General features: G+C 48.4%; 1 protein-coding gene across 4 annotated transcripts in view; it reads left to right on the top strand.

The window, feature by feature from the left end:
* The window catches only part of CORO2B (coronin 2B), a 581091-nt gene extending 577505 nt beyond the window's left edge, over positions 1–3586 (top strand). For all 4 annotated transcript variants that reach the window (XM_086957966.1, XM_086957970.1, XM_086957968.1 and 1 more), the window contains 2 exons: positions 322–461; positions 2044–3586. In XM_086957966.1, the coding sequence (XP_086814092.1) occupies positions 322–461; positions 2044–2175 (272 nt within the window). In that variant the 3' untranslated portion in view covers positions 2176–3586. The remainder of the gene's footprint in view (positions 1–321; positions 462–2043) is intronic.
* The last annotated feature ends 19971 nt before the right edge of the window (positions 3587–23557 follow it).

Here is a 23557-nt window from a genome sequence, read left to right as displayed (position 1 = left end):
TTTGAGCAAACTACACAATAAGTGTTTTCAGATAGCAATTGTTTCAGTCAAGTAACTTGTACTCAGTTTAGGATCACTGTGGAATTGAACTACAAACCTTGAGAATTTTATGGTGACGATATTCAGTTCAGAAAGGGGTTTTCCCAGTGAGTGGCCCATTGACTCTGCATGTCCATTACGCATTTGCTATGTTTTATTGCTGCCACTTGTAATCTTGAACCATCTTTGATTATTCCATGCTCTTCATACGACAACATTCCTAGTGTTCTCCTCAAGGACTGCTGAACAGGCATATCCTAATAGTTTATTTTTACTCACCAGATCCAGTTCTAATGTCTTTGAAAGAAGGTTACAAGAAGGATGTGAAAGTGATTTTTAAGGCACCTATTAAAGACAAGAAGAGTGTTGTGGTGAATGGAATTGATCTATTAGAAAATGTACCACCGAGGACAGAAAATGAGGTGAGCGCTCCATGCCGGTGATGACTCTACAAGAGAGGCTCTCCCAAATTCACTGTTTTTATTATGAGCTTCTTGCATATATTTTTGGGTGCATCGATATCCCATGCAAAGGAATAGCTGTATTACGAATAAAGATGATGGTAAGTTTGAGGAATATTCCATTTCCAGAAAGAGCATGTTTATAAGCCAATGCAGTTTCAAACAATTTTAATATTTCTAAAACAGCATTATATTTGCTAGAACCAGATACAACTAAGTAGCTAGCACATGTAAACATCAGCACTACAGATATACGCTGGAAAGGTAGTCAAAGTAAAACAAACAGAAAAAAAACACTTAAGTTAATATTTGGGTGCGTGAGGCTAAGATGCAGAACGGAATGCACCACAGATTGATGGCAGATTAAAGAGTGCTTTGAAGTCAGTTTTTAGATGTGCAATTATTTTTGTTTTCTAAATAGCACTTAATTCTGTCATTTAGCCCATATGAAAACCCTCACGGTTTCATCAGAGGAAGAAACCAAGGCCCAAGGAAATTGAGAAAATAGCACAGAATTATTGAATTTGGTTACATAATTTTAAATTGGAAACCTGGCCTCTTGCTTACAAATCTAACAACTTAGTACCCCTCAGATGTTAATGTTAATATTGCTGCTGCATCCTGCCTGGAAGCAAGACTTCAGAATAATAGTTTGAGAACACATTGATAGCATCAGAATTTAATTTTTTTCTTGAACAGCAGTTCATGAAAGGTAACCAAATGGTCCCCTAGACATAGAAACCATGGCTAACTGATGTTAGTGATCCCTGCATACCCCCCTAAATCTCTTTGGGATTTGTTAACACTGACTCTTCTCAGTACACCTATCATTCTGATGTTATTGGTCAGGGGATACCCTCAGTATGTAAAAAAAACTCTTGAGATGATTGTTAGTGTTAACCTCGGTACCTGTAGACCTCTATGGCCTCAGTGAGTACACATCATCGCAGTATTCTGCAACCTCTAATCCTGCTTTTCACTTGATAACATCAATAATCAAAAACCTATGTGACGTCAGTACTCGCAGGATAACAGTTCCCAAATACCTCTGTGGCTACAGTGTGTATGCATCATCTCAGTATCTCCAAGACATCAGTGCTCACTGGCAACATCCATATCCTAAGACCTTTATCATATCAGTGTTCGTGAAATTACTTTGCACCATTGAGCTCAGTAGTGCCCGTGAGCAGATCATCTGAGATGACCCTTAGATTCATTGATTAGTACACAGTGGGTAAGTTCAGGATGCACAGACCTATGCCATTACCACTCCTGGATAACCCAGTACCAATATAGGTTTATTACATTCATAGCTATAAAATTACCAATAATACCAGAAAAGGTTCTATCCCCTAAATTTACTAACACAAATAAAATTACCAATATGACCAGAAAAGGTTCTATCCTCTAAATTTACTAACACTGAATCTCGAACCTCTCTAAATACCAGTTGGAAGAATGGCCAATGAATGAAGATGTATTTGTCATAATTCCCAAGATACCCTGAGCATAGCTGACACACATTTCCCATTTTCTATTTCAGCTTCTCAGAATGTTCTTCCGGCAGCAGGATGAGATCCGACGGCTAAAAGAAGACCTCAACCAGAAAGATGTGCGAATTCGACAACTGGAGCTTGAGCTGAAAAACCTACGGAACTGCCCCAAAAGTAACTGAGTCACAATGGGTCATTTTGTAAATAAGCCTTCTGCACTCTTACTCGCCAATTAATTTAACTGTATGCACTGACCCCAGAGTAGGAGCCAGAAGTTGTGTGACCTGGCCAAGAGTCCGTATACTCGTTGGGTGCGAAGTCCAGACTGGGCTTCTGTAGCACTCAAAAGCTTTGATAAGCGCCTGTGCCTGCAGTATGAAGGATACAAATGTGTCGAGGGCAATCGGGACGCGTAGCTCCAAGCACAGGAAAAGGAGCAGCGTTTTGGATTGAGATGCTATGGATCCTATTCAAGCCATATGGGGCATGTGCAAGCAAACCCTGAAATAGCCTCTGACGAGGGAATCTGTATGTGTGTTGGACAGCCAAGAGCGGGCTCAAGAGCTAGAATGCCCATTTATCATAACACAGTGCTTCGCTGCATAATTAATGTGTGTCACTGAATGTCAAGTCCATGTCTAGGAGAACAATTATAGAGTAAGAGGTGAACAAGCCAGTAGCTGTGCGAATGCTGATTGGCTGGGCACAGCCCAGCATGTGTCTGACTCTGCCTAGGATCTAATGGCATTTCAGAGACACAGGTCAATTGGAGAAGTTTTGGATTTCACAGCAGTCGAGCCAACTTCTACATTGTATCAATCCCCATATTACACACCCTCGCTACTTTTATGGACTCCTTAGCCACTTGTCCACCATTTCTGCATCTCCTTAAAGGGTCTATCTATCTCTATCCCTACATCTCTCCTCACTCTTTCACTCTAGCTTGTTTTTTTCCCTCTTTCTCTCTCTCCCTATCTCCTTTTCTCCTTCTTTCTGTCTTTTTTTCCTATCTGTCTACTTCTTTTTTTTCCTACAGCCTACTTCCCTCACCTGCATTCCATCATCTTTTTTTCTCTTCATCTTTCTTTCTATCCCCCCATCTTTTTCTCTTGGGAGCACCTTCATGCATCCTACTTCTCATCTTCCACACTGCTTCTTGTCACACTGAAAATGGGGTGATGAATAATTTGTATGGGGGAACTAGTTGCTAATGCTGAGAAAACCAAACATTTGGAGCTATTTCCTTTGACCGCACATGCCCCACCTTCTGACGTGTTCAGAACATTATCCTTTTATAAAGTGATATTTAAAATGTTGTGCTGCGCCGTGTGAACAATGAGTGTAAGATTCTTGTCCTATGCAAAGTAAGACTCGTCATTAGCTGCTAAATATTGGAAATTCTAATTCAGTTATCCGCATGTCCGTCAAGTAAGGGCTTAATGCACTAATATGCTCCATCTATCATACTTCTAAGCAGGCTAAACCGTTTGTTCAATAAGGTGAAAAGTGTTTGACAGAGAAAATTAACAAAAAAATTGTGTGAATGTATAAAACCTCGTTTTTTATCAAAATAAAATGGTAAATAAAAATTTCTATATGGCTGAGATTTTCTGTATTGCATAACCGGCGGTCTGGTTTATACAAGAAGAGTTGCACAGAGGATTATTAATTAACATTTTAGAATGTTGTTTAGATTACATTATAATGATATTGTGTATGAAATATTAATCAAAATGACTGAGGGTTCAAAAAACATTCATAGCGCTTTTCTATTGTAAATAAAAATGTATATGTTGGTTTAAAAATTATTGTTAATACATTTACAAAAAACTATGTTTATTATTTCTAATTATAAACTAAAAAAACGTTGCGTCTGAAATATTAGAGCCATTTAATCGGGGTTAAACAAAAGAAATTAAGGGAACAATTAACTAAACAATAGTTTTAAGTCTAAAATAGAGATTTCAGCTTGCGACCTAAACCTATTAAATTTGCTTAATTTGAAAAAATCTGCTTAATTAATATGAACATTAGAACAGTTTTACGACCTGCTCGTGCTAGATTACTTCAATATAATATATATTGCCACTTTATTGTTTTTAATACAAGCAAAATATAATGACACAAACAGTAAAATACCAAATCCTGCCAGGAGATAAAATGTACACGTTGACCACTGCTAATTGCTTAATCCTACCTTCTAATTACCATAACTATCCAGCTTCTCTTCAACACTATTCCTCATCCAAGTTGGCAGTACATCTCATGATCTTTTCCATGATTCTAAAGGAGGAAGACAACTGAAAAGCACACAGAATTACCACTCCCTTCTGGCAAAATACCCCTCTTCCAGTATATTCCAAAGTCCAATTCATCCAAGAGGCTAGAGGATTTAACATTCATAGGAAAACGCACCATTTGATGAACAAATCACTTTCCTTCGGTAACACCTTATCTGGTATAGACATATGAGGTTTTACCACACTGACCAGGAAGGTAAGTTCTAAAATAAGTTGAATGCGGGGGGCGTGGCTTGACGGGCGAGGATGGCGGTCGCAGCTTAGCAGAGCTCCCGCCGGCCCGAACTCACCTTCATCATTTATCCTGGCCCCCGAGCCCGCAGGAGATTCATTGCTCTTGCCATCGTTCCAGGAGTGTGCACTGCTCTCTCCGGTGCCGTTGTCCTGCAGCTTAGTCTCCACAGGGACCCTGAGGCGCTGACAGCAGTTTGCGGCCCGGCGCCTGGCCGTGAGCCGCGGACCTCGATTTTGGGGACGCCGAGTGACATCTGCCGGAGTGCCGCCGGGGGTGACGTCAGCGGTGCGGACCCCGGACGGCCCTGAAACACTTGGACCCCGGGCCCGTGGGTGAAGCCTGGTGTACACCGTCAGTCCGGAGGTGGGCCCTGTCTTCTCCGGTGCCTGGATCTGGCGGCTCCGTCCCCTCTGGGACCCTGGGGCGCCGGCGGCGATCTGCGGCCTAGCGGCTGGTTGGAGGCCGGGGATCTTGATTTTGGGACCACTGAGGGGCGGCTGTGGGCCCGCGGCTGTGTGGCATCGGCGGCACGGACCCTGGCCGAGCCTGGCAACACTGGACTGCTGGGGGAGTACGGAGGTGCCCCCCCCCCTGCCCCCTCTGGTTCTGAGCACTTTGGTGGGTGACGCGGCGTAGTGGGGGCCTGTCCGGTCCTGTGGAGCCGAGACCTCGAGCTTTGTCACGCCGGTACCTGCGAGGGACACAGTGCTGTGGGGGCCCGTCCAGGCGTGTGCAGCCGGGGGCCTTGAGTGTCGTGGCACCGGAATCACATTGGCCTGCCGCACTTTCTATACGGACACTGAACCCGACGCCCGGACGTGGGACCGGGAGCTCCCTGTGCCTGTTGGTGTGGACACGCTGCCCAGGACCTCCTGACCCTGCCTGCCCCGTCCGGTGTGACGCTCCGCTGTGTCAGTGAGCGGCCATGACCAGGGGTGGTGGCGGGGGCCCGCATAAGCAGGGCCCCATGGACAAATTTGCCGGGCCCAGTGGTGGCGCCGGGGCGTCCGGCGGCGGTGGCGGTTCAGGGCCGGACAACGCTGCAATCCTGGCGGCCATTACACAATCCCGGGACATGCTTGATGCAAAAATTGGGGCTGTGGGAGCGGACGTTACGCTGCTTCGCCAGGACCTCCGAAATGCAGTGGCGCGGATTACCGAGACTGAATCACGAATCTCGGTGACTGAAACGGACATCGGCGCCCTTAAGAAAAGAATGGCAGAGGTGGAGTGTGTCCAGAAGACGCTTGCGGCCCGGGTGGAGGATGCCGAAGGGCGTGCACGGAGAAATAACCTCCGCTTTATTGGCTTTCCGGAGAGGTGCGAGAAAGATGGCATGGAGCGGTTCCTGACCCACTGGCTGGAGGGCTGGGTCCCTGAGGGGACGCTGTCGGCATGCTTTGTGATTGAACGGGCACACAGGGCCCTGACTCAACGGCCGCCTGAGGGGGAGCGTCCGCGGCCGGTCATTGCTCGGCTGCTGAACTATCATGACCGCGATGCCATACTGCGGGAGGCGAGGAACAAGGGCTCGCTTACTTATGAAAATCACGCCATAATGATCTTCCCAGACTACACGAAAATGGTTCAGCAGCAGCGACAATCCTTTGTGGCCGCTAAGGCTAAATTGCGAGGCCTGAAGCTCCAATACTCTCTCCTGTACCCGGCCCGATTGCGGGTGGTACATCAGTCCCGAACGCACTTCTTCGATACACCTGAGGAGGTATTTCGTTGGACCGACGAGACGGTGCGACTTCGGCCACATGCCCAGCCGGGGCTGGACCCTGGCGGGTCCCAGAGATCATCGCCGGAGCGGACGGACCGTACTAGCCGGAGGGGACGACATCGGAGGTCCAGATCCAAGAAACGCTCAGCCTCCGCTAGTGCGACGCAGACTAACGGCGCTCCTGACTCTGAACACTCGGATGCTGGCAGCTGAATCCCGGCGGGGTCTGGACGTTGGTGTTGCCCTATGCCGGACCGGATCGGCTGGTGAGACTGTTCCATGTGACATTATTTGTGCACGTTTATATGCTCCTGAGACACTCTGAGGCTCTGGGATGAGCCACTGCGGGGCTTGGGTGGCGGCTTCTATGGGCCTTAGACCCTCACGAGTAGTGGGTGTTGGTGGGGGGTGGGTGAGTGTGTGCTGATGGGGGTGTTGGGATCCATTGGTATGGTGGGCCCTGGGTTCTCTGTTCTGGACCCGGGTCTCTCCATGCCGCGACAGATACTTCACTGTTTTCTGAGGTATTGGGGTGGGGGGTGTGGGGTGCTGGGGGGGGTTGCCTGGTTGTTGGAGTTTGGGGAGGTTTGGGTTAGGGGGGGCCTGGGAGGTGTTGGGGTACTGAGTGTTTGGGTTGGGAGGGTGGGACCACACGTGTCTATAGATCTTGATTTTGTTACTTCAGGGGGTGCGCCAGGGTGGGACGGAGGGCTGGATAATGGACACTGTCTTGATCATGGCTGATACTGCGAATATGCCTCCTCAACAGACCCTGCGTGTTGTGACGTGGAATGTGAGGGGTATCCTGGACAAAATCAAGCGTGGGGCGGTGCTGCGTTGGGGGAAAAGAGAGATGGTGGATGTGCTGCTGCTTCAGGAGACCCATATGCTGGGCTCCAAGGCCCTTAGCCTCCAGAGGTTCGGATTTCAGCAGGTGTACCATGCGGGCTTCACGAGGGGCTCGCGGGGGGTGGCCATCTTGGTTCACCGCAGGGTGGCCTATGTGCATGAAAAGCAATGGATTGATCCCCAGGGCCGGTACATTTTCATTAGAGGTCAGTTGGGCACCGAACAGGTGGTTTTTGGCAGCGTGTACGCCCCCCCCCTTTACAGTGGGCCTTGTCTGAGCGGCTGTTCGCGCTTTGGGATGAGATTCCGGAGGCCCTGACCATAGTGGGAGGCGATTGGAACGAGGTTATGGATGTGGGCCTGGATCGTCTGAGGCGGGTGCCTGTTGTGTTGGATCCCCCCCCCTGCTGCTGCTCCCACCAAATTATGTGCGACTGCGATTGGCCTGGGCTGGGTCGATGTGTGGCGACACTTTCATCCTGCTGTGCGTGAGTTCACGTATGTGTCGGCGGTGCATGGGTCCTTTTCGAGACTAGACTATTTGTTTGTGCCGGGTGCCTGTCTGAGCCGAGTCAGAGATGCGGTGATCCTCCCCAGAGGCCTATCGGATCATTCCCCTGTTCTGGCCGCCGTGACCCTCCCCGCCGCGAGACAGCCGTTTCGGTGGCGGATGTCATCTTGGCAGCTGCAGCGGCCTGAGTATGTGCATCACCTGCGTGAGGCGATTGATCATTTCTGGCGCGAGAATTTAGTTGGGGATGTGGATGCAATGGTGGTGTGGGAGGCGCTGAAACCCACGATACGGGGCATTGACATTGCTTGGTGCGTGGCTGCTCGGCGGAAACATCGAGAGGCCATTGCGACCGCCGCGGCCCGTGTGGAGGGGCTGGAGCAGCGGGGCCGGCTCGGGGGTGATGAAGGCATAGTGAGGCAGCTCTTGCAGGCCCAACAGTTGTACGCCTCCGTCCTTTACGAGGAAGCCCGACAGGCGTGGCTCGCCACGCGTAGCAGGGTCTATCAATGGGGCGACAAGTCCTGTACTATGTTGCATAGGCTGTGCCAGGCGACCTTCCAGCCCCTGGTGTTGCCGGGTCTGACGGCAGATGACGGCTCGGTTGTAACCGACCCGGATGTGCTGGCGACTAGCTTTGCCCGTTATTACGAGGCACTGTACGCTCCCCGGGATCACTTGGAGGCGGGCGGGATATCAGCATATCTTGACGACCTGCTGCCACAGGCCGTCCCTGATGAGACCAGGACCGCATTGGACGCCCCACTTACGGCTGAGGAGCTCGGAGAAGCCCTAGGTCAACTGAATACCGGTAAGGCGCCAGGCCCGAGTGGCTACCCAAGCGAGTTCTACAAAAAGTTTCACGTCCAGTTGGGGCCCCACTACCGCCGCGCCCTGGAGGCGGCACGGGCCCAGGGGGAGCTGCCACCAGATTGGCGTCATGCTGAAATAGTGGTATTTCTGAAGCCGGGCAGGGCGCCGGACAGGCATGACTCTTACAGGCCGATTTCCCTTCTTAACATAGAGGCAAAGGTCCTGGCTAAGGCGTTGGCAAACCGTCTTTTACCTCACATTGCTGGCCTGGTCCACCCCGACCAGGCTGGTTTCATGCCTCGCAGGGCCACCCGGCACAATATTCGACGAGCGCAGGCAGCGGTGGATGCCATGGGCGCTAGAAGTGAACAAGCGGCACTCCTCCTGGCGGACATGGACCGAGCCTTTGATTCGGTGAGCTGGGCATATCTGTTCGCACTGTTGGCCCGCCTCAACCTGGGGCCGGTCTTCTTGTCGTACATTCGTCTCCTTTACACTAACGTGACGGCCTCGGTCCGAGTGGCCGGTGCTACTTCTGGGCGCTTCCGTATAGGTCGCGGTACTCGGCAGGGTTGCCCGCTGTCCCCATACCTGTTCGCCCTCGCCATGGAGCCCCTGGCGTCGCGGATACGAGCAGATGCCCGGTTGCGCGGTTTCGTCTGGAGTGAGGATCTTGTAGATAGAATTGCACTGTACGCGGATGACGTCCTCCTCTTCCTCACGGATCTGCGGCAATCGGGTCCCCGGGTCCTGGAGATCATGCGGGAGTTTGGCGGATCTCGGGTCTTCATCTCAACCTGAATAAATCAACCCTGTGGGTGCTGGGTGGTGGGGTGGTTGCCGACCCCTGGGCTGCGGAGTTGCGAGTGGCATCGGATGGCCTCAAATATCTGGGCGTCTTCCTTTCAGAGTCGAGGGCCGTGGCCTGGGCGCGTGGAGTCTTGCCGGTGTGGGAACGGGTCCAGGCTGATGTTAAGACATGGTCCAGAATGCCACTCACTATTTTTGGTAGATCGGCCATCTTCAAGATGGTGGCGCTTCCGCGGCTCCTGTACCAACTCCAGAATTTCCCGCACCCCATTGGCCTGGAGTGGTTCCGGCAGGTCAATTCGGTGTTGGGCCGCTTCCTGTGGAGTGGCGGTGCGGCCAGGGTGGCTTTGAGGACGTGCTTTCTGTCCACATATTGTGGTGGCTTGGCCACCCCGGACCTCCTTTCCTACTACCAAGCTTCCCAACTGCTTGTCCTTAATGAATGGTGGTATGGTGATAGGAGGGATCCGGCTTATGCCCTGGAACGGTTGCTCATGGGTGACCGCACGCTCCACACCATTCTTTATTCCGCTCGCCTACGCCGTGGGTTGCCATCGGTCACCGGAGTGGTCTTTGCGGTGTGGAGGCAGTCACTGCGTCGCATGGGATGGTGGGGCAAACTGACAGCTGAGACGCCGCTTTGGCATAATGGTCTGCTCCCGGAGCTGGCGGCCCTGACCGGGTTTGAGGGTTGGGAGGCCATCGGGATTGCACAACTGGGCCAGGTCGTATCCGGCACCACCCTCAAATCCTTCGAGGAGCTTCGTACAGAGTTCCAGATGCCTCAGTCCCAGTTCTTCCGCTACCTCCAATTGCGGCATGCCCTCGCCCCGAGCGTCGCGGGTCTCGACTCCCTGCCGGAATTTAGCCCAGTCGAGGCCAAAGTGTTTATGGGGGACCTGGGGGACAAGAAAGTCTCTAGGATCTACCAGACGCTTGTTATTCACTGCTCCTCCACCCTACACTCCCTTCGGGAGGCATGGGAGGTAGACGTGGGCCCCCTGGATGAGGACGATTGGAGGGAGGCGCTGGAATCCCCACGTGGAACCGCCATTGCAGTCCGGCTCCGGCTAATCCAATTCAAATATTTGCATCGTGCTTATTACACGCGTGAACGATTGTGGAAGGCTGGGTTGATTGCATCCTCGGAATGTCTGCGCTGTGGGGCGGTGCCCGGCTCCCTGGTACACACGGTGTGGTCGTGTGGCCGACTGACTGGGTTCTGGAGGGGTGTGTGGAGTTGCCTGGCAGAGGTTCTGGGCTGGGACCTTCCCCGTACTCACCGGCTGGGCCTTTTACATATTATGGAAGGGATTGGAGGCAATGTTTATAAGCGCCATTTGTTGCTCTTGGGGTTGGTGGTGGCTAAGCGGGACCTGGCTCGGGCGTGGAAGTCAGTGAGGGCTCCCCCCCTGTCTGCATGGAAGGCTGGGCTGGATTATTTTATGGGTCTGGAGAGGCCGATCTTTGAAGCGAGGGGATGCCCGCGCAAACACTACAAAATCTGGAAGCGTTGGGCCGATTACCGTGGTCTGTCCTTGGACCCCCCGGCGGAGCTGGAGGAAGACATTTGATCGCAGAGACAATCTTGGCCTGAAGACGCAAAGCCCTGGTGGCATTACACCCGCCTGTTTTTATTTTCTTCTTTTTTGTTCTCTATGTTGCTTTCTATACACGTGTGGTAGGGGGGGTTGGGGGGGGTGTTTGGAGCGGGAGGGGGGTAGTGTTGCGGGTTAGGGTAGGGTGCGGGGGAATTTCTATACTGAGCCTATTCTGAGTCTGCTCTATCACTTGCTGCCTATGTAATTACTATATTGATATTGTGGTGGTGTTTTTGGTGTATGGAGATGCCACATTCGTGATGCTCATTTGCTCAATAAAATTGGTTGTGAAAAAAAAAAATAAGTTGAATGCAAGATAAAATGTACACGTTGACCACTGTTAATTGCTTAATCCTATCTTCTAATTTCCATAACTAGCCACCCTCTCCAACACTATTCCTCATCAGAGTTTGCAGTACATCTCATGATCTTCTCCATGATTCTAAAGGGACTCCAGGAAGACAACTGAAAAGCAAAAAGAATCACCACCCGCTTCTGGAAAAATACCCCTCTTTCAGTATATTCCATAGTGCAATACATCCAACAGGCTAGAGGATTTAACATTCATAGGAAAACGCACCATTTGATGAACAAATTACTTACCTTTGGTAACACCTTATCTGTTAGCGACGTATAAGGTTTTACCACACTGACCAGGATGGTAAATTCCAAGATAAGTTGAATGCAAGTTGCAGCACCTACAGGTAAAGCGACCGACCGAGCTGCAGAAACTGCCGGTCTGTTCTCTTACAACTAATTTTGATCCCCACTTTCTTATTCTGATATCAGAATCCAAACCCAACACATATACCCTCTTACAACTTTTTCCTAAAGCATGACTAAACAAAATAAAGCATAATTAAAAACTTTGTTCGAGGCATACAAGCTGCAGATCTTACACTGTGCATTAGATCGCCACCTCGTGTTGGACTCGGATGATTGCATGTTGTCGTTGTCTTGGAAGAAGTCTTTGTAGTCACGAGATAGGTAACTCCTCCCTTGGACGATAGTGCGCATGGGCATTGGATCCATCCTTAGATTGTTTTTTTCTGCCACTGGGTTCAGATGCAACTTTTCCGCTCCGGTTCAAAAATCGACTTTTCGAAGACTTCAACGCACAAAACTTTATAAAACTAACTTTAACTTCAACATACATAGACTCAACCTCATCACTTCGATTCCGGTCGTCGACGCGGGCCGTCGGGCCTACCCACGCGGTGAGGCCTACACCTCATGGAAAGGACACCATTCAAAAGATGCCCAAAGTGTGGAGCAAAATTTCCACACAGCGACCATCACGAGGTGTGTAACCTGTGTTTACCACTGGAACACGACGAGTCGAACTGCACAGCTTGTGCGTCCTTTCGATCCAAGAAGACCATTCGAGATCGGAGGGCCTGGCGACACGACATGCAGAGATCAGCTCTGGAACCAGTGGATATCTTCGAGGAAGGTCCATGTGTCCCCCAGGAAGATTCCGATGATCTCCAGATCGCTTCTGAGGCAGACGACTCCATACCATCAGGTCAACGCGCGAGTACGACTGCCCCTATCGCAGCCCAACCACCTAAACCAAAGGCTAAGGTCAAAACTCCACCTTCGGGGCCCAACCGAGACATTGCTTCTGAGGCCCCGCCATGGAGCCCGGCTCCGAAGAAAATATTAAAGCCTTCTGGTAGCTCCTTACTGAGCAAACGGCACGTGCCGATACGACCAGCTCCCTCGGCACCAAAACCGAAAGAAGTCCCAGTTCCGAAAAAAAGACCCAGAACCATCGACTCCTAAAGACAATACGGCACCGAAACCAATAAAACCTGCTTCCACCCCAAAATCTTTGGTGTCGAAACTCATTAAACCTGTTTCGGATGCCTCCAAGCCCTCGAACTAGGACTCGACTCCGAAAACGATACCTTTGGTGCCGAAAACTACGCCACAGGACTATACAACAACTCCTAAGGCTAAAGACAAACAAAAACCAGGCCCTCTGCAAAAGAGGATATACATAGACCCAGAAACAGGACATGTTTCCACCACACCACACAGGAAACAGGAAGAGGAGGTCAGATACAGCACCTACACCTCCAGTGCCTGTCAAGAAGAAGGACTCTGCCACATCTCCTATGCACCCTTATTCTCCTGTATCTCCCTCTCCTGCTAACCCTTTAAACATTTCACCTCAAAGTTCTCTTCATTCTCCACAACATACACCCCCTCAGGATGCTGATGATGATCAGTATAGCATGGGGGGGAGGGAAAGACCCAGACAATCCTCTTCCCTACCCTACAGGTTCACCAGACTGGGAGTATCCAAACCCACAGGATATACCAGATATTCCTGACCCCCATATATATCCATCTAAACCTTTTCCTCCAGAAGACAATATTGGGTTGGGACACTTAATTAATAGGGCTGCCATCTACCACAATGTCACCATGCATTTAGATGAGGCGGAAGAGGACTTCTAACCAGACACTTTTGAACAATCCCAAAAATCTGTGCAAATACTTCCAATGATTAAAGGAGTCATTAAACATGCACTAGAAGTGTTTAAAGATCCTGTACGGGCTAGAATCTTAAACCCAAGGATAGAGAAAAAGTACAGAGCAGCTCCTGGGTAACCTGCTTACATTAAAGGACAGCTACCCATAGACTCCCTAGTAGTTTCAGATGCTAGGAAAAGGGCAAACTCTCAAACATCAGGAGAAGCACCACCTCCTGATAAAGATTCCAAAATCATAGATGCTTCAGGGTAAAGAATAGCTGCCCAAGCTAGTAATGCATGGTGCATTGCTAACACACAGACCCTCCTAGCAAGATATGACAGGGCTCACTACGATCAGCTAGAGAAGCTCTTACAACATTTACCTGATCAATATAAGGCACAAGCAAATGACCTCATACAAGAGGGTAAATTTATATCAAATGCCTCCATTAAATGTGCACTAGATGTAGCAGACGCTGCATCCAGGGCAATAAACACCAGTGTCCTTCTTAGACGTCACGCGTGGCTAAGCATTTCAGGATTTAAGCAAGAGGTACAGACCGCTATCTTAAATCATCCATTCAACCAACAACAATTATTTGGTCCAGAAGTAGACACAGCCCTTGAAAAAAGACACAGACACAGCCAAGTCTATGGGAGTTCTGCAGTCCACCCAAGCTAGAGGCTCCTTTCGTCGCTCCTTCTACAGAGGAGGCTCCAAACAAGCTGGAGCAGACAATTCAGCTTCCTTCAAGACAAACACACAAGCATCCTCTAATAAAGGATACTTTAGAGGGGGCTACAGAGGTAATAACAATAAGGGAAGAGGTTGAGGTAACAACAACAATCGATCCTCTTCCACCGCTAAACAGTGACTTCCTTCAGCTCCCCCAACAGCATACCACTCCTGTAGGGGGAGATTAACACAGTTCCTACCTGTCTTGAACTCCATCACAACAGACAGGTGGGTAAGACAGATTATCCAGTATGGTTACTGCCTAGAGCTTACAGCTACCCCTTCAAATATACCACCCAGGCAGCGTCCAATGTCCACAGAACATCTAACGCTGCTCCAACAAGAGGTTCTCTCATTGCTATAAAAAGATGCATTAGAGCTAGTTCCATTGCAACATCAAGGAACAGGGGTCTACTCACTCTACTTTCTAATACCCAAAAAGGATGGGACACTAAGACCAATTCTAGATTTGAGGCCTCACAATCTGTACATACACTCAGATCATTTTCATGTGATCACTTTACAACAAGTGCTCCCATTATCACTACACTAGACCTCAAAGACGCCTACTTTCACATTCCCATACATCCTTCTCACAGGATGTATCTCAGGTTTGTGCTAGAAGGACAACACTATCAATTCAAAGTCCTTCTTTTCGAGGTAACAACAGCACCAAGAGTGTTCACAAAGTGCTTAGCAGTAGTAGCAGCACATCTCAGAAGACAACAGATCCATGTCTTCCCATACTTAGACGATTGGCTTATAAAGGCCAAGTCATTCAACCAGTGTGTTCAACACACATCTCACACAATTCAGACACTGCACAACTTGGGGTTTACAATAAAACACACCAAGTCACATCTACAGCCCTCTCATGTACATCAATACCTAGGGGCTACCATAAACACCAGTAGAGCTCTAGCTTATCCCAGTCCAGCCAGGATACAGAGCCTTAATCTCAAGGTTTCAAAACCAACACTCTCTCCCAGCCAGAGTGTTCAGGCAACTAATAGGCATGATGGCATCTTTCATTTTTATTGTACCATATGCAAGGCTGCGAAAGCGTCCCTTGCAGAAATGTCTAGCACATCAGTGGAATCAGGCACAAGGACAACTGACAGACCTGGTGTTGGTGGACAGCCGCACACATCGCTCTCTGCAGTGGTGGAACACCAAAAACTTGTCCAGAGGGCGTCCGTTCCTCGAGCCTGTTCCACAGATAGTACTGACAACAGACGCATCCCTGACAGGATGGGAAGCACATCTGCTCCACCACACAACTCCGGGAAGATGGACTGCTCAACAAAAGGGGCTTCACATCAATCACCTAGAGTTGATGGCGATTTTCCTGGCACTAAAGTCCTTCCAAGTACACATACAAAACAAAGCTGTCTTAATCCGAACGGACAACATGACAGCCATGTACTACATTCAGAAACAAGAAGGCACACATTCCCGGCAACTGTCCCAGCTCGCACAAAACATTTGGAGATGGGCCATTCCACAAAAGATATATCTGCTTGCAGAACATTTTCCAGAAGTTCACAATCAGATAGCCGATCTGTTAAGTCGACAGACACAACAGATTCACGAATGGGAACTACATCTGCAAGTTCTTCAACCATTCTTTCACAAGTGGGGTCATCCAGACAGAGACCTGTTTGCCACACACGAAAACGCAAAATGCCCAACCTTCGCCGCCAGGTTTCCACACCCGTTGTCCAAGGGCAATGCAATATGGATGAACTGGTCAGGCAGATTTGCGTACGCTTTTCTGTCAAACCCACTAATACAACTAGTGGTACGCAAGCTCAGACAACAGTCTCTCAAACTGATACTGGTAGCTCCCACATGGGCACGCCAACCGTGGTTCACCACACTGCTAGAACTCTCTCTAGTTCCACACCAAAGACTATCTCTGACACCATCAATGCTAAGGCAGAACCATGGAGACATCAGGCATCCAGATCAAAGTCGACTGAATCTGGCAATCTGGCTCCTGAAGTCTTAGAGTTTGGTTACATTAACATACCACCAGACTGTATGAATATCATTAAAGAAGCCAGAAGAGAGGAGGAGCCAAGATGGCGGCTGAGACAGACGTGTAGTCGCCCGGCTCCCCGAGCCTGTGATTCCTGCATTACTATCCTGACCTTAATCCTGCTACAGCGCTACTGCGGAAGGACGAGGAAAGCGCGCTGTTACCGGGGGTGTTTCTCCGGTGTCCCTACCTGCCCGCTTGCTGGTGGAATCGATGAGCTGGCACGATCGCCATTGCCGAGCCCTGAGACCGGACCCCGTATTGCTTTGCTCTGCCGGAGACGGCAGGATCTCCTGAGGGTCGTCCGAGGAGTAGTTCTACTGTCCTTCCCTGCCAATCTGGTGGCTGTGACGGCGCCTGCACTAGCCCCCCCAATGAACAGCGTGTGTTGACCGAGTGTGGGTCTACATTGATGCTCCTTCTCCGTGCAACGCTGAGGTGAGCCGCGCTGCTCCTTTCTTTGTCGGCACGGACCTGGCTGCATTGGCTTGCCTTTGTGCCTCTTCCTGCTGGAGTCCGCACGAGGGGGACTCTTGTTGATTATCGCTTGCCGGTGGCTGGCCCGGGTTATGCTTTGAGAACGCATTTCCACTGTCCATCACGGGATCCGCCAAGGGGATCGGTGAACCCATTATGGTGCATAACATGGCGGCTGCTCCCTCTAAGGAACTGGTGGACGACATCTCGGCTCCCGACTGGATCGCCCCGCATGGCCTCGAGAGGCGTGTGGAATATTGTGGTGCACTCAGGATTGTGGAAACAACAGATCACCCGCCTGATTTAACCTATGCCTCCGTTATTGCCGCGATTGCCGACTTGAGGGCGGACTGACATGAGTGTTTTCGCGCACTCGGCGCGAAGCTGGATGAAGCCGCTATTGGATCGGGGAGTGCATTGCCTGCCGGCTCCCCTTGTTGCACCGATCAGCCCCCTCTTTGCATTGACAGAGAAACATTGTTTCCGCGGAACTGTGCAATGGAGCAACTTTCTTACAGTGAATACAGCGGATTGCTGTCAGCTTATCCTGTGGATGCTACACTGTTTCCCATCCTGCCACAGTTTACACAATCGGATACTGAATCACTGTTTTTGTTCACGGTTCCGCTGGCGCTACAACTGTTTTTCTTGACTGTAAATGTCACGCACTGTGCGCCCTCAGTACATTATTTCCTGCAACAGCAGGCTGAATTTGAAACAGTGCTTTTCTTGTTTGCCATCATTGTGTGGGTTAGGAGGTGTCCATTTTGTGCTTGGGGACCTTCTTCTTGCCGAGGGCGGCCATCTTACCCCTTTGTTCTTTCTGGGGCCGGATCTTTTCCGGGGCCATGTTCAGGGGGACGCCTGAGATCTGGTCAGGGCTAGGGAGGCTTTTTTCCTGTGTACTGTGAATGAGGGCGGAGGGGGGACCCGGGTTGGGATGCTTCCTCAACGCGTGCTGCTGTGCTATGTGATGTCTCTCCCTATTCTCTTTAGTTCATGAAGACCCTGATTTTATCATTTCGTGAAGGGTGGGGAGTATTTACTGGCCGGGGAGCTCGGGAGACTTAGTATTTGGCCCTCCTCGTGTATTTAATGAAAACTTTTCTTTCTTTTCCTCCTTTTCTTGGTATATATTTCGGGTTCTTTAGTGGGCGACAGACACACTGCCGGGGGGGGGGGGGTAGGCCGTAGCCTCTGCATGAGTGTAGGGTGGGGGGGAGATTTAGTTTTCTACATTTAGTTTCTATGGGCCTTATTTTTCTCTACTTTCTGCGCTTTTCTTAACTTCTTTCTGTTCTGGGTCCGCGATAGGGGTTAGTAGGGAGTGGGTGGCACTGTAAGTGGTGCGTAAATGTTGGCTGATGATCCTGTTGTTTACTTGTACCGCCATACTGCCTGGGGTGTTCGCTTTTAATATTGGTTTCGTGCTATGATGCTGCCTGCCCATGTTGTGAAGCTACTGAACGGACTCAGTTCTCCTCAGTTACTATTCTTCACTGATTTATATTTAGATCGAAAAAACTTTAAAAATTAACCTTAAATGCTCCTTCTCCTCGGCGACATGACTCTACTCAGTGTAACGCTAATTGATTGCTGCTATGTCACCTGATGCCGCTGGGGAACTGTATTGCTTGCACTTGTGCTCCAACAGTATTGTGGCCGGCCTGATGGTTGTGGGCCCGTATTTGTTTCGTTTTTATGCACAATAAAGGTTTACAAAAAATTTAAAAAAAAAAAAAAAAAGAAGCCAGAAGACCTACTACTAGAGCTTGCTATGCTGCAAAATGTAAAAGATTTGCCATTTACTGCATTAACAATCAAATTGATCCTCTAGATGCTTCCATCCAAAATATCATCTGTTACCTTCTCGATTTACAAAGATGGAATCTAGCATATTCATCTATACGTTTACATCTTGCAGCCATTGCAGCATATCTACTAAACAGACCACATATGTCATTATTTAGAGTACCTGTAATCAAGGCTTTTATGGATGGATTAAAGAGAATCATTCCTCCTAGGCTACCACCATCTCCAGTGTCTAACCTAAACATTGTGCTTACAAGGCTCATGGGCCCCCCTTTTGAACCTTTATATAAATGTGAATTGTAATTTCTCACATGGTAAACAGCTTTCCTTATTGCTATTACCTCTCTAAAAGAGTTAGTGAGATACAAGCTTTCACTATACAAGAACCATTTTTACAATTACACCGTAACAAGATGGTTCTAAGAACTAATCCTAAATTCCTTCCTAAGGTAATTAGTCCTTTTCATCTAAATAAATCGGTAGAGTTACCAGTGTTTTTTCAAAACCCAGACTCTAGCAGAAAGAGCTCTACACACACTAGATGTAAAAAAAGCTCTTCTCTATTACATTGACAGGACCAAATCCTTTCGTAAAACAAAGCAACTGTTTGTAGCTTTCTCTCCACCACACGAAGGCAACCCCATTTCAAAATCAGGAATTGCAAGGGGGATTGTTAAATGTATACAAATATGCTATCACAAGGCAAAACGCGCATTAACTGTTCCTCCTAGAGCGCACTCCACACGCAAACTAGGAGCCTCCATTGCTTTCTTAGGGAACATTCCCCTAGAAGACATCTGCAAGGCAGCAACATGGTCTACAGCACACACTTTCACTAAACACTATTGTGTTGATGTGCAAGCTAAGCAGCAAGCTGCAGTAGGCCAAGCTGTCCTCAAAACCCTTTTTCAAACTACTGCAACAGATACAGGTGACCACCGCTAGGGGAGACACTGCGCTACAATCGATGCACAGTGTAAGATATGCAGCTCATATGCCTCGAACGGAAAATGCTACTTACCAGTATGCATCTGTTCTTGGCATGTAGAGCTGCATATTCTTACACGCCCTCCCACCTCCCCGGAGCCTGTATTTGTTGCAGTTCTATCTTAATTAGATATACATGCATGGACATCCTTTCTTCTTTCTACAAACTCCATCATTTCCCATCATGGCGAAAAACAATCTAAGGATGGAGCCGATGCCCATGCACACTATCGTCCAAGGGAGGAGTCACCTATCTCGTGACTGCAAAGACTTCTTCCCTCGACGAGAACAATATGCAATCATCCGAGCCCAACACCAGGTGGCGATCTAATGCACAGTGTAAGAATCTGCAGCTCTATATGCCAAGAACAGATGCATAATGGTAAGTAGCATTTTCCTTCCCAAAGATATATGCCAGAAACGTTGTGACGAATATCCCACATCTAGCTATCAAAAAGAAAAGTGTGTTACGCTTCTCACAGGGTGGCCTTAATACACGCACACTACATGACCTCGGTTCGGCACAGACTGCACCGTCACATTACACACGTGCGTTACCTCCCCACTAAAGAGACAACCTCTCCTTGTTCCGCTTGTTATCCTTGAACATGACCACTCGATCCTTGACTAATGACTTTCTTTGATTGGGAGAACCTGGGCCGACCTTTGATTCCAATACCAGGCAGTCGAATCTGGATCATATCACCTGGTTTAATAAACAAGGTATGTGCCATCACCAGTTTCAAATTACCAGCATACCTCCTTTGTGACATTTCACGCTTCAACTTTACAGATGATAAATTCCTCTCCACCATGGAGTACTCCATCTATGGACAAGCCAACTTAGTCACAGGTTCACGACCTTTGAGAAGGGGGAATGGACAACGTTGGGAGTGCTGTGAAACGCCCATAGTACGTCTTTAATTTCTTTGCTCCAAACCAACCTGCTGGCAATGGACAACTTGATGTTGTCCTTGATGACCCTCTTACATCTTTCTACAAGCCCATTGCTGCAAGGATGGTACAAAGACGTTTTGGTTTATTTCACGCCCCAATGAGACAAAAATTCTTTAAAATCACAAGACGTAAAGTGAACCCCATTGTCTGTCACCACATCATCCAAAGCCCCTACTCTCTAAAGAACGCTTTGCGAACATCCAATGACTTCTGAGGAGTTTGATGATCATACAAATTTCGCTTCAGGGCTGTGTGAAAAATAATCAACAAGTATAACTCCATACCTATAGCTCTCTTTCACAACATTGATAAGGCCCTATGATATCCATTCCCAATTTGGACCAAGCTCTGTCTGGAACAGATACAACTTCCACAGGACTGGGTATAGTCACTTGCGATTTGTCACTGATAGTGCATGTCACACACTCCCTCAAAAAATGCTCCACTGCCTTGTCCAAGCTCGACCACCAAAATGTATGCCTAAACCTCATTTACATAGCCCTCATCCCTACATGGCCTTCATGTGCCAGCTCCAACGCCTTGCAACAGATCCCACTGGGTACGATCAGCGTATCTCCTCTTCTAACTTTTCCATCTGAAACATTTAACCCAGAAAACACATGCTTGTAGGCATCAACATGCACAAAAGACGTGTCCCTGGGCCAGTCTTTGCCATTCAGACTCCTGACATCCTATACATTTTTGTACCTAGAGCAGAGCTCCATTCATCCTCTGAAATGCACTAAAACTGCCAATTGCACCCACCACACTAAAATCTTTTCCGCTTTCATTAACTGCGCGCTCAACATCACTCAATGGCAAAAGGGACTAACAGTCTGCAAATATGTTCCACACAGCCAGAATATATTCCACTTAATACTGAAATTCATGCAGTCTAAATTGCCATACGGCGATATGTTTTTCGCATTACAAGCTCCCTTAGTTGTGAAGAGGCTGATTAATGGCTTGTGGTTTACTCTAATGTTGAATTCCACACTCCATATGTAGTTCCTAAAATGGTTAACCCCCTACCAACAGGCCAGAGCTTCATGCTCAATGACGGAATAGGTACTCTCAGCACCCCTCTAGGCATGAGATGTATTATGGCTGCGTGCACGCCTGCCCTGCAAGAGCTCCGATAAGCAGTGAACATGCCTGCGCATGGAATGTGAGAGCTGATCAAGTCTCGCGCACAGCAACCACGCTGAAATGCTCACAAAAGTGCCTCAAAATGCCTTCAGTAGATGGCGTGAATCACTTTGATTCAGGGACAATCCTTCCTCCACTGCGCCTTCACCCATCCGCAATAGTAAATAAAATTGTCGGTTTTATTCTGCTGTTGTCCTCCTCAAAGTCCAGGAATGCCTTGGTCTGTCGTCTCAGTGGTTCACCCCCCTCACCATCCCTGGATCCAGACATTTTTTTGTGAGCAGAACCCCTGGGTGCTGGTAGGTGGCATTGTTTTACTCCATGTGGCATCATCGTCGTCCGCACTGAAAATGAAGTACACGGTGCCTACATAGACGTCACACCAGCACGCTGACATCAGTTCCTTTTTGTGACTTTCCACACCAAGAGCGCAGAATCACAGTGAACACTGACCACTGGTGTGGAAAGCTAGGGCCTTGAAAGGGGAACATCCCTGTCCCTAGTAATCTGATCGCAGAGCGGGAAGGATGGGTGGGCAGATAAGCAATCTGCAGCTAGATGGATAAGGCGTTAATGAAGGTAAGTAACTTGTTCATCTAATAGAGACTTCTAGCTGCAGAATTTTTACCTTCGACTAGATACCCAACAAATACCTCCCTGGAGGTCGGTCTGCACAACTGTTTCACACTAGAAAGTCCTGCAGGACCAAACAAACAAAGTGGCTGTCCCAATGGGCCTGACTGCCGCGGTAGCTGGTGACTTTTCAGAATGGTAATGCGTAAAAATTAAGGGCAAGTTTGACTTCACAAGTGAGCCCAACTGACATAAGTCAGGATTGGGGTGAGGTGGTTCTTTCTCTGAGAACATTTTGAAAGAAAAAAGGAGCCAAAAGTGGATTTTAAGCTAATTTTGTCCCCAAAAAAATTGAAAAAGCAATAAGACTCTAGACCAAATATAGGGTGCACTAGACAACTTAGTTGCCTCTTAGTTCATTAATGGCATTATTGTAAGGGGGAAGGCTGAACACTTCTAGTAAAGTCCACGTGTACCATAGTAAGCATTGTCTAGGGACATTATGTTGGACTAAACTGGACGTGTATTTTTATTTGTCCCAATCTAGCATAAAATAAAAACATTAGTGGACAGTGTAAAGTTCAACGACCACCACGAAAGCTTTACTATGAAAACACACTTCCTTCTGTAATAAATAAGTCATACACAGCGACAGTCCTGTCTTGCCCAGGCATTAGATCTTGTCATTGGTAAGCCCAAATCCTTCAGCTTGGAGGCGATCCTCCCTTGTGACTGGACTGACCATTATTGCATCACCATCCTTATCCTTGAATAAGTAAGAGCAAGCAGATCCCAACCCAAGAACCCAAAACAGTTAAAAAGATGTTTACAGAACATCAACGCCAAGACCTGACCGAGATCTCTGAAACATCTTGCCGCCCCCTTTGAACATGTATGATGTTCATGACCTGACGGCCCACTATAACCATGCAATGCTTAATGTACTTTACTCAGTGGCACCACTTCAGCTTAAAAGAGTGTCTGCTTAGCTCTCCAAACCATGGTTCAATGATAGTCTTAATGCAGAAAAAAGGAATTTAAGACTTGCAGAAAGGAAGTGGCGATCGTATCCCTTCCTTGAACATCTTGGTCACCTGAGATCCTTGCGAAGCATATACAACAAACTCATCAGATGCGCAACGGCTACCTACTTCAGAACTCAACTTCACCAAGCAAAAAGAGTCCGAAAAAACAGTTCGAAATCATCAAGTCCCAATCTAATAAACATTCTAACCTCTCGGCCCCGGGATAAGGGACATTGCCCAACTGTGAAGAATTGCTGTTTTCTTCATGGAGAAGACTATTAAGATTGAATCTGAACTACGCTCGGCCCATGATCACATCTTGAGCAGGCCGCTGATCACCCTTTTGTCCCTCAGAGTCGTTTATCACTGAACTCTCACAGCCCTGCCGCCTCAAAAACAATGAATCCTGGAATCTGTTCCAAACTGTGGATGAATACACTATACACAAAATGCTGGTGACCTAGAAACCTTCCAATCCT

This window comes from Lissotriton vulgaris, chromosome 2_1 (assembly GCF_964263255.1).
Source record: "Lissotriton vulgaris chromosome 2_1, aLisVul1.2, whole genome shotgun sequence".
Taxonomy (NCBI): Eukaryota; Metazoa; Chordata; class Amphibia; order Caudata; family Salamandridae; genus Lissotriton; species Lissotriton vulgaris.
Note: the sequence above shows the minus strand (reverse complement) of the source record. Positions and strands in the feature narration are given on the sequence as shown.